The sequence below is a fragment of the Nematolebias whitei genome, chromosome 17 (assembly GCF_014905685.2).
Source record: "Nematolebias whitei isolate Nwh7 chromosome 17, NemWhi1, whole genome shotgun sequence".
Classification (NCBI taxonomy): domain Eukaryota; kingdom Metazoa; phylum Chordata; class Actinopteri; order Cyprinodontiformes; family Rivulidae; genus Nematolebias; species Nematolebias whitei.
The window spans coordinates 36783227-36794546 of NC_056514.1; the positions used below are offsets into that span (position 1 = coordinate 36783227).

Consider the following 11320-nt stretch of genomic DNA (forward strand, 5'->3'; position numbering starts at 1 on the left):
ATAGATAGATAGATAGATAGATAGAGAGATAGATAGATAGATAGATAGATAGATAGATAGATAGATAGATAGATAGATAGATAGATAGATAGATAGATAGATAGATAGATAGATAGATAGATAGATAGATAGATAGATAGATAGATAGATTAACCAATTTCTGACACAAAATGTATAATTTTTTATTCTCCTTTCTTTTTGTTTACTGATTTAAAGACACTTTTAGCTCTTAGCTATAGTTCTGGGATATTAGCTTTTAGCTATGAAACTGCCACTTTTAGCTTTTAACTACCAGTTGTTTAGACAATTCAAACCTTTAGCTACAGTGCTGCTACATTTAGCTTTTAGCTGCAATTATGCTAATTTAAGCTTCCTGCTATATAGTTTGTTTTACTAATAAGTGTTTTTTGTTTCAAGCTAGTCAATTTTAACTTTTAGCAACAGTATTGCTAAATTTAGCTTTTGGTGATGAGTTTAATCATTTAAAATGTATTTACTGCTTTGCTAAATGTAGTTTTTAAAAACAGTTTATTATATTTTAACTTTAAGCTATGGCATCAATCATTTTAGCTTCAATGTTTACTACGCTTGGCTTTCAGCTATAGTTTAGCTCAATTTAGTTTTTTTTTTTTTGCTAGTTTTGTCAGATACAGTTTTAATAATGTTTTGCTCAGTTTAGCTTTAAGCTATGGTTTAGCTGATTTATTTTAAGCTACGGTTTTGCTTGCTTTTAGCTTTGTTTTGCTTTAAGCTACTGTTTTGCTCATTTTAGCTTTATTATCCTCTGCCAATGAGGTTATGTTTTGTTTGCTATATTACTTTTTTTTTTTTTTTTTGGCTACATATGATCTCGTTTTAGTTTTTAGCCACAATTTTGCCAATTTTAGTTGTCAGCTAATTTAGCTCATGTTAGCTTGAAGTTGTGGCTTTGCTCATTTTAAGCTGCTGTTTTGCACATTTTATCTTTGTTTTTGCTACACTTAGCTTTCAGCTACAGTTTTGACAATTATTTCAAGTTATGGTTTTGTTAATTTGTTTGAAGCTACAGTTTAGCTCATATTAGCTTTTAACTACTGTTCTGCTAAATGTGCTTTTTAGCTACAATTTAGCTGATTTTAGCTTTTAGCTACTGTTTTACCCATTTTATTTCATTCCTTAACAGATTTCATTAAAATCATTCAGCTTTCACCCTGTATTTCAGCAGATAAAATAGTTTCACCAGATATTTATTTATTTTTGTTAATATTCAGAAAAATCTTAAACTAGACCCAGTGAGTTTCAGCTTTAGAAGTTAAAGGTTTAACCGTCTGTCAGAATCAATCAAATCAAGTTTTTTGTACCTCTAAAGCTCACAAACCAAACCATCATTAATCATTTTTATGATTTAAATCCATCAAGTGTAAAATATTCCTTCATTCCCTCATCGAGGCTGAAACTGTTCGTTCCTTGGGCTGAAACGTCGCAACATACTTTGAAGTATTGCTGAATGATTCCCTACTGGAATCTTTATCATGATATCCATCATAAAAAATGGTGCAATATTTCCATAATCTAAAAGTTTTATTCTCTTGACTCATAAGTATCGTCTCTCCAGCTCAGATAAAGTCACTCAAGGATAAAAACCAGGTCACACGCTGCTTGGGTTCTGATCAGAACGTGTGCTGTAATTAAACCATGCATGTAAATATAGATTTCTGATAAAGTGCTTTTATGTTTCTCAGTTTCATTTTTTTTTTAATCCCTATTTAGTGGATTTAAATTGAGGACAGATGTCTGCTGGAGAGTTCTGGTGAGATGAAATAAAGTCGTGTCTCTTTTACAAGAGCAGGAGACTTCATTTCACTAAAAGTGGAGCGTATTTAGTTTCCCCTGGGCGAAGCTAAAACAGGAGAAGATAAAGTGGAGCAGCCGGGTCGTCCGTCCTTACCGGTCCATCGTTGTGAAACCTGTGCACGCTCATAGGCTCCATCAGTAGGGGGTACAGACTCTGCTGCTCGGGGCGCTCCCAGGACGTCTCCCCTGACGTCGGGTTGTAGAAGTAGGGCCGACCACTGGTTTCATCCACCAGCTGCTCCCAGTCTGATGACCACCTGGAAGTGGGGGTGGTGGACAGGTCAGGAGACTGAAGGGGCGACGGGGGGCAGGGTTCCTCGGCGAGGAGCTGCTCAGGGTCCGTGGGGGTGTCTGAAAAGGGGTTGTCCCAGGTGGTGCGCCCCGTGGTGGGGTGATAATAATATTCCTGTCCGCTCTCTTGGTCAACGTGCACCTCCCATCCCTCCTGGTTGAGGTAGGAAGGAGAGCAAGGCGAGACGTCCGACGGGGGGGACTCGGAGAGACTTTGACGAAGCTCCGCTACGTTGACGTACACGGCTGTATGAAGACTCTCATCCTGCAGCTAAAGAGAAAGTTCAAAATTAGAAAAATGCTGACTTTCAATTCAAACTCTTTCGCGACTTCTACGGACAAAATGTAAAATTTAAAGCCTGGTAATCCATGAAGAAATTCATATAACCCGTCGCTGTGATCACCAAAGTTTAAAACGAATATCTTGTGTGTCCAGAAAAAGCTCCAAGTGTTTGATGGGAATGACTCTTAGCTACTTTAACACAAAGTTTTAGCGTAATATTTGTAAAACTGACCAAGCTGTAGTCATTTTTGTGTTGACTAAGGTGGTTCCCAACTCTGGTCCTTGTGGAACACCATCCTGCATGTTTTCGTTGTTTCCTGCTCCAACACACCTGTTCAGTGATTTAATTACTTCATCAAGTTCTGCAGAAGCCCATTAATCACCCGTTCTTTCAAATCAGGTGAGTCAAAGCAGGAAAACACGCAGGATGGTGTTCCTCAAGGACCAGAGTTTGGAGCCAGTGAATTAGCTGTGGAGGCCATCTAAACTTTTTGGTAGTGGGTATTAAACATAAAAGCCGATGACCAAACAAACGCATCTACAAGCTTTGACCAAAGAGGAACTAAACACAGTCACAGTTGAATTTTGTGGTAAAATGTAGTTTCATAAACAAGACAAGCACAACAGGAAGTGTAATACCTCAGCTACAAGCTAACAATAGTTCTGCGGCTAAAACAGCACAGGAAGCGTACAGCCCAAGAAAGCCCTGTTCTGTTGCAACAATGATCAATAATCCAGGGACATTTGTTTGTGAAAAGGCAACCAGATTATGACTGAAGGTGTGCCCTTTCTAACAGATTAAACTGCAGATGAAATCCTCTGCGATGTGTTTTCATGAGCGCTTTAAAGACATAAAAACACATCGACATGTGACCACAGGTTCAGTTAACTGAAACAACCCCAGTCAGGCATCGACTTTGGCGTCTTTATGCACTTTTTATAGTCGACCTGCCGTAACGAGAAGCTTCTCGTTGTTAAAATTGTTCTCTTCAACAGGAAGCTGCTGGTCCACCGAGCTCCACATCAGCTGGTTTTGAAGATAAACATTAAAAAGTCCAAAGAGGAGCTGGATTTTACTTCTTATCGTTTAGATTACCGTCATGCACCGTTGCCTGTTTTAATGCCAAACGTTAAAAAAAAAATATTGCTGCAAGATTTCAGAGGAACTTGCGTGATTCCTATTTTAAAGTCTTTCCATTGGTTGATTTTTTTTATTCTCTAGCTTTTATTTTTATAATAGGGATTGGGTTTTTTGTTAGTTTACATTTCAAATTAATAGGGATGCACAATATTGGATTTTTGGCCGATAGCAGATATGTTAAAACTTATTTGGCCGATAACCGATACCAATACCGATACTTTCCCCCTAGTCCTACTTACAGAGACTACACAGCGTTCTCTGCTGTTGAATTAAAATACATTATTCTGCAGGTCTTTGTCAGTTTGGCTGCTACCAAATGCAGATGCCAAAAAGGGGTCTGAAAATGATGCAACATTTCAACTTGGATTATGTTTAATGTCAAATTAATTCATAACATTTACTCTCACTAACACAATGACAACACTCGAACAGTGCAAATTTGTACATTTAAATCTAAACTTAATCTGTTCACAAGCAACAAGTGAAAAGTGCATAAGTAGCAGTGCATTAATAGATAAACTTAACAGTTTCTTAAATTAAAAATTAACTTAAAACAGAAGCCTTTATTATTATTATTATTCTGATGGAATGGCCGATGTTTAACTTTATCGCTAATATCAGCCGATACCGATACCATGCCGATAATATCGTGCATCCCTACAAATTATTTAACTTTGTTTACAAATATTTTCCACGATGAAACACATCAATACCTCCTAAATTCCTTCAAACCTGCTTCAGCAAACTTGATCTATTTTCGTCTTTTTGTACCAACTCTAGCTTTAAGCTACTGTTCCGACATGTAGCTTTAGCTACAATTCAGCTATTTTTTGGTTATAGCTACTATTTTGCTACTTTTGGTTTTTAAGCTAGCTTTTTGTTTCTTTAAAACTTTATCTTTGCTCCATTTATCTAAACTTTTATCCTTGTAGCTAAGTATTTTGTTGGTTTTTTTTGCTTTTAGATGGCTCTTTAGTCGTTTGCTACTTTTGATTTAGCTTTGTTTTACTTTTTGATACTTTTGGCTACCTTTTTCCTAATTTCAGCTTCTAGTTTGCCTTTTGCTAATTTTAACTACCCTTTTGCTACTTACAGTTTTTAGCTAATTTGACTTTTTTAGGCTTAAACCTTTGTTTTGCATTTTAGCTTGTAGCTTCTACCTTTTTTGTACTTTTAGCTACTCTTGTGCTTCTTTAGCTTACATCTAGCGTTTTTCAATTTGTAGTTTATAACCAACTTTTAGTTGCTTTTAGCTTTTATCTAGTTTTTTTTTGTTTTTTTAGCTTCAACACTTGTTTTGTTTCTTGTTTTGCTTCTTTTAGTTTTAGCTTCTTCGTGAAGTTTTAGAAGTCATTCAGCGCTCACCATATCTACAAAGAAAATGCATCTTTTTAGTCCTAACGTTTACAATCATTTATATCTATATATTTTTTCTTTGTACTGGCTTAATTGAATTGTTTTTCCATGTTATCGTGAAGCACTTTGTAAGCTGCAGCGTAAATAAGTTTTTCTCTCGGCTTCACCGGCTGCCCAGCAGGGACAGAACATGCAAAACAGACCTGGTCATCACAAATATTTGTTTAAAAGATGCCGGCGGGAGTGAAAGCCTGCTCCTGCGCTCAGTGATGCAAGAAAATTATTACTCACACTTTCACTTGCAACCAGCTCTGGTTGGATAAAAACTGCACGCCGTGTTTCTTTAAGCTCACCTTTGCTCCACCGGGGCCTTTCTGTGGGCTCCTCCTGGGACTCATCGCCCTGAGAAGGTTTTTATTTGCATTCATCAAGGTGGCAGAATTAAAAAGGAGACACTAAAAGTCGCTTCTAGACTAAACGTCTCGTCTCACCGCTAAACTCTTAGACTATATTTACCGGTAGCATGAGCTGAACACTATAATAAACCTGCGGCGGTAAAAGGCGGAAAGTGTTGAGAGGTCAGAGAGAGGCTTAAAGTAAAGAAATGTATTAACGACAGAAACGTAGTTTTAAAATGAGTAAACGCCAAAAAACATGCAGCTTCTTTATGCTATTTTCAGATTTTTTAATAATCTATTTAGCCTATCACAGCTTATTCATGCTACATTTTTGCTCTATTCACATTTTTTTTTTGCACATTTCTGTTTTTCTCCTGCTTTCAGCAAATGTCAACTGTTCAAATTCAACTATATCTCTGCATAAATTAATAAGACCTAAAACATCATCCGATTTTCACACAAGACCTAAAAGGAGATAAAGAGAACCCAGTTGCACCAATGAGACTAAAATATTATACTTGGTCATTTATCTATTGAGGAAAATGATCCAGTAATACTGATTTGTGGTGGTAAAAGTATGTGAATCTTTGTTTTCAGTGATGAAACACCCCCCCCACCACCACCACCACCACCACACACACTTCAGATTCACTTCATGGACAGATGTTCTGACATTTTCCTTTAGAATTCTCTGATATAATTAAGAATTCATTGTTCCATCAATGATGGCGAGCCGTCCTGGCCCAGATGCAGCAAAACAGGCCCAAACCATGATACCACCATGTTCCACAGATGGGATCAAGTTCTTCTGCAGGAACGCAGAGTTTTCCTTTCGCCAAACAGAACACTTGTCATCTAAACCAAAATGTTCTATTCTGGTCTCATCCGTCCTCAGAACGTTCTTCCAACAGTCTTCTGGTTTGTCCACGTGATCTTTAGCAAACTGCAGACGAGCAGCCATGTTCTTCATGGAGAGCAGTGGCTTTTTCCTTCAACCCTGCCATGGTTGTTCAGTGTTCTCCTGATGGTCGACTCATGAACATCAACATTAGCCAATGTGTGAGAGAAGTTACCCTGAGGTCCTTTGTGACCTCGCTGACTATTCCACGCCTTGCTCTTGGACTGATCTTTGTTGGTCCACCACTCCTGGGGAGGGTAACAAAGGTCTTGAACTTCCTCCGTTTGTACACAACGTGTCTGACTGTGGATTGGTGGAGCCCAAACTCTTTACAGATGTTTCGTAACCTTTTCCCGCCTGAGGAGCATCAACAACTGTTTTTCTGATCTCCCCAGAAATCTCCTTTTCTCCTGCCGTGATCCACTTCCACAAACCTGCTGTGAAGATCAGACTTTGATAGATCCCAGATTTTTTTTTTTAAATCACACTGGGAGCCCACGCACACCTGATCATCATCCACTGATTGAAAACACCTGACTCTAATTTCACCTTCAAATTAACTGATAATCCTAGAGGTTCACATACTTTTACCATCATAAATATGTAACATTGGATCATTTTCTTCAATAGATAAATGACCAAGTATAATATTTTTGTCTCAGTTGTTTAACTCGGTTCTCTTGATCTACTTTTAGGACTTGTGTGAAAATCTGATGATGTTTTAGGTCAGATTTATGCAGAAATATAGAAAATTATAAAGAGTTCACGAACTGTCAAGCACCACTATATATTTATTCTCACCTGCAGAAAAGCGAACCGAATGTTATTTTTAATTAAAAGTTTGACACGAACAGCTGCAGCGTCATCGTTTCTCATCACACCATGCTCATTTTAAAGTCCGACGTGAAAGGCAGGCGGGCGATATGCATTCCTTTAAAGAATGCTTAACTTTTAATTAAAAAAAAAAGTTTTCTGTGCAACTTTTCTTGATCACCGTTGGGTTTTAGTGATTTGTAGTTTCAGAGATCAATAATAACTCTTTCATTTCCTCTTTTGTCCCGTTTGTCGTGGGGGTTTGCTATCAATCTGTTTTCGGGTCAGTTGTGTGTTCGTCCTCATCGACCAGCTCAGAAATTTACGTCAATAATGAAGCAAAGTGATAAAACACTTTTAATATAAAAGGTGCAAATACCCACTTTCTTGCTAACTGATTCAACTACCGGTAAATCACTTTAACTTTTATATTCTGGGTTTATTTGAAGGGGAAGGTCAGACCCAGACAATAAGGTAACAATACATTTTTATTGAAGAATCGTCTTTTCATAAAAGCGACTTCGACTAAAATCATATTGTGTTTAGAAATGACATTTGGTAGTCAATTTGGCTAACACTTTAAAATCACATTAAGTACTGCTAATAGAGCAAGTTTTGTGAATGACTCTCAGCTACCACCCCACCAAACTCTAGATCACAATCCATGAAACTGATTGAATTGTAGCCGTTTCTGTGTTTTCTAAGGTCAGTTGGCTTCGGAGGCCATCTTAAATTGGGTCGACTCCAAAAGTCAATCAGCTGTAGCGTTTCATCCAATGATTATTTTCTGAGTGCGTCATTAAAATCGGCTCAGTGGTTTGTGAGACGTGTCGCCAACAGACAAAACGGGTTGACACCGAGCGTCAATGCTAAAAAGTTTTATGCAACGAACTTAACAAATTTGTAGTGCTCTAACGAAGCGTTGTGGCTCAGTCTCAGCTACTACCTCACCAAAAGTTATCCCAATATCTGTAGAGTTGACTCATTTATAGCAATTTTAGTGTTTTTTAAGGTCAGTTGACTGTGGCGGCCATCTTTAATTGGGTGCTCCCCAAAATGGAATCGTATGCAAAAGTTTCAATGATTATTTTTTGAAACGTTAATTAAAACCCATCCAGCGGTTCATGAGATATGTTGCCAACAGACACACAAAACTGTCATCCGCTGGTTTCACCTTTCTGCAGCAAGCGATTAAAAATACCAAATATTGTAAATCGTTGCATGAATTCTTAGTCCTCCATGGTTTGTATGCCTTTTTTCTGCGGTGAACAGGACGAAACGTTATCAGTTCTTCGCTTTAACGCGGTCTTGTGCTCTGTGGTCAAAAGATTCACTCCATCTTACAGATGTGGCTCCTCTACAGTAAAAACAAAGGACTGAAAGCACCGCTGGACTCAAAGGAACAACATCCAGCTCTCATCTCATCAGAACAGGTTCATCTGTCACGTGCTAGAGGACGGTTTCGTTTGAGGCCACGTTTGATGTCACGTAAAAAAAAAATAAACAGTTTAAAAACGAACCAGAATAAAACCATCAGGGATGAAAGTTTACAGTTCACACCACCTCAGCGTGTACAGGAAGAGAAAAGAGGAGGCGCGGTTCGGCACAACGAGAAGCAGCGCAGCCATCAAAGCGTTCGTGAAGACAGAAATTTAACTTTCGACAACGTCCCAAGTCGACGTCAGCTGATGTGATCACCCACCTGAGCTCCCACCGGCAGAGTCAAGCCCCGCCTGGCCTGGTGACCCGAACAAACCCTAGAGTACATGTCCACCATGTTCAGGTCTTTCTACCGGAGCGATCCATGCGTCCGATCATGCAATTAAAAGCCAGAACCAAAACTAAGCGACCGCATTCAATCAAGCTGTGGCGGGGGAGAGACTCGTTCACCTCCCTCCACTTTTTAGGTACGCGTCCTCCTCTCGCAGCAGCTGCGACTGTTGCAAATAGAAAGGAGAACTGTGAGCTGACGAGCAGCAGGAAGGGACTAGAGGACTTGGGTAAGTGTGGGTGGGTGGGTGTGTGTACAGGGTAGGAGGGTAGAGGCTAACTGTCTGCATGAGCCAAAAAAAAAAAAGAGTTAGATAGAAAACACACCAACCTGCAGGTCACCGTGACCCACTTCCTGTCTGCACACAGATGATAAAAAGGAAATGACAGTGAAACACACTTAAAGGGCAAATTTAAAAATAAAAGAGAGCTGAAGTCGTTGTGTAATGTGGGATTATTTAACCCCGACTCAGACAATAACGAGGAAAAAAAAGGGAAGCGGTATTTTTCCTGATCAAATAAGGTTAAAAAGTGGGTGAGCTGATGAGGAAAACACAAACGGCATCAAACAGGAAGTGGAGTTCTTGCTTGGTTCAGTTGTTTAATCACCACTTCCTGTTGCCCGGGGTTCAGTTCGGGACCATTTCCACAGAGATTTCAGGGTTAAAAGTTAAAACGCAAATGAGGTTCAAGACCGAAACACAGCTTTTCACATTCACCAAAGTTCATGCTCAATCATCCAGGTAAAAATGTTCAGTCGTATGGATGGTTTCTTTCGTTGCCGAGACGTTTCGCCCTTCATCCAAAGGACTTCTTCAATCTGAGCAGCCATCAAACAAACTGATTCCCACAAACAGCTCGCTCCAGTGAAAGACACTTTGAACGTTGGTGTTGTTCTATGGAGTGTGCCGTTTGTGGGAATCAGTTTTGTTTGGTGGCTCCTCAAACTGAAGAAGTCCTTTGGATGAAGGACGAAACGTCTCAGCAAAGAAAGAAACCGTTATAAAGTTCAATTTGTAGTTGTGCATTTCTTTAAACTGTACTTTTGTGCGCTATCGAAGAAGAAAGCAGTCGATCGTGTTTTTAACCACTGTGCGCATGCGTTTGTGTGCCTGTCAGCAAAATATCTCCTGATCTACAGGACAGATTTATTTAAAACTCTCAAAAGTATTCATTGGATGTTTGTCGTTTAAACACAACCCAAATCAAGATGGCTGCCACAGATTATCAACCATGGCAAATGCAAAAATGGCTCCGGTTCAGTTTTACACGTTCGGCTACATTTTGGTGTGGTAGTAGCAGAGAGTCATCAACAACAAACTCTGAGCACTTGCAGATTGTGAAATATCCGTTTTATCCAACGTCATCTGCAGACTTTCTGCTATTTTAGTCGTTTGTAAACCAAAACGTTCGGCTCATCCAAGACGTGGGAGCTCTGGCGTTTATCTTTTACAACTTTTTCAAACGTTTCACTTTATTTACAAATATTTTTCACATTAATGTATGTAAAAAATAAAAGTTTTTTAAAGTGATCTCTTTTAAAACATTGTTTTTTTATGTACTTATTTGCCCTAATTTAGTATTTAGCATTTCATTGTTGCTCATAGTTTCTGTGTTATATTTTTATTTTTGATGCTTTTAATTACATCTTTTTTTTATATTTACTGCCTTGATCTTCTTGTTAAGCATTTTGGAAACAGCTGCTGCTTTAAATGCGCTTTATTAATAAATTTGACTTGACTTGAATAATTTGATTCTCTTATACGACTGTTGTCTTTAGCTGCCTTTCTGTTAATTTTAACCAACGGTTTGCTGCTTTTAGTTACTCTTTTGGTGCTTTTAGTTACTTTTTGGTGCTTTTAGTTACTCTTTCTGTACGTTTAGTTACTCTGTGTGTTTAGTAACTCTCGCTGTGCTTTTAGTTACTCTTTCTGTGCACTTAGTTACTCTTTTGGTACATGTAGTTATTCTTTTGGTGCATCTAGTTACTTTTTTGGTGCATCTAGTTACTCTTGCTGGATCTAGTTACTCTTTTTGTGCTTTTAGTTACTCTTCTGATGCTTTTAGTTTTTCTTGTACAGTTTTTTTTTTAGTTACCCTTTTGCTGCTTTTAATTACTCTTTTGCTGCTTTTAGTTACTCTTTTGCTGCTTTTAGTTACTCTTGTGCTGCTTTTAGTTACTCTTTTGTGGGTCTTTAGTTACTCTTTTGGTGCTTTTAGTTACTCTTGCTGCTTTTAATTACTCTTTTGCGGGTTTTGGCTACGCTTTTGGTTTTTTTAGTTACTCTTGTGCCGAGTAGGAGGCCGGGTTCAGAGAGAGCCAGTCCGAGCAGGAGTGGCCCTGGTCGGACAGAGGATGGATGGATGCTGGGCTGACTCTCTGGAGGTGTCAGAGCTCCAGAGTGGAGGAGGCCAAGTGCTGCTTTTAGTTACTCTTTTGTGGGTCTTTAGTTACTCTTTTGTGGGTCTTTAGTTACTCTTTTCTGGGTCTTTAGTTACTCTTTTGGTGCTTTTAGTTACTCTTGCTGCTTTTAGTT

At 38.7% G+C, this 11320-nt stretch overlaps 1 protein-coding gene across 1 annotated transcript in view; it reads right to left on the reverse strand.

Moving 5' to 3' along the window:
- Positions 1-11320, reverse strand: part of arhgap27 (Rho GTPase activating protein 27) — a 35327-nt gene that overhangs the window by 15429 nt on the left and 8578 nt on the right. The window contains exon 2 of the mRNA XM_037691213.1: positions 1928-2395. Coding sequence (XP_037547141.1) covers positions 1928-2395 — 468 coding nt within the window. The remainder of the gene's footprint in view (positions 1-1927; positions 2396-11320) is intronic.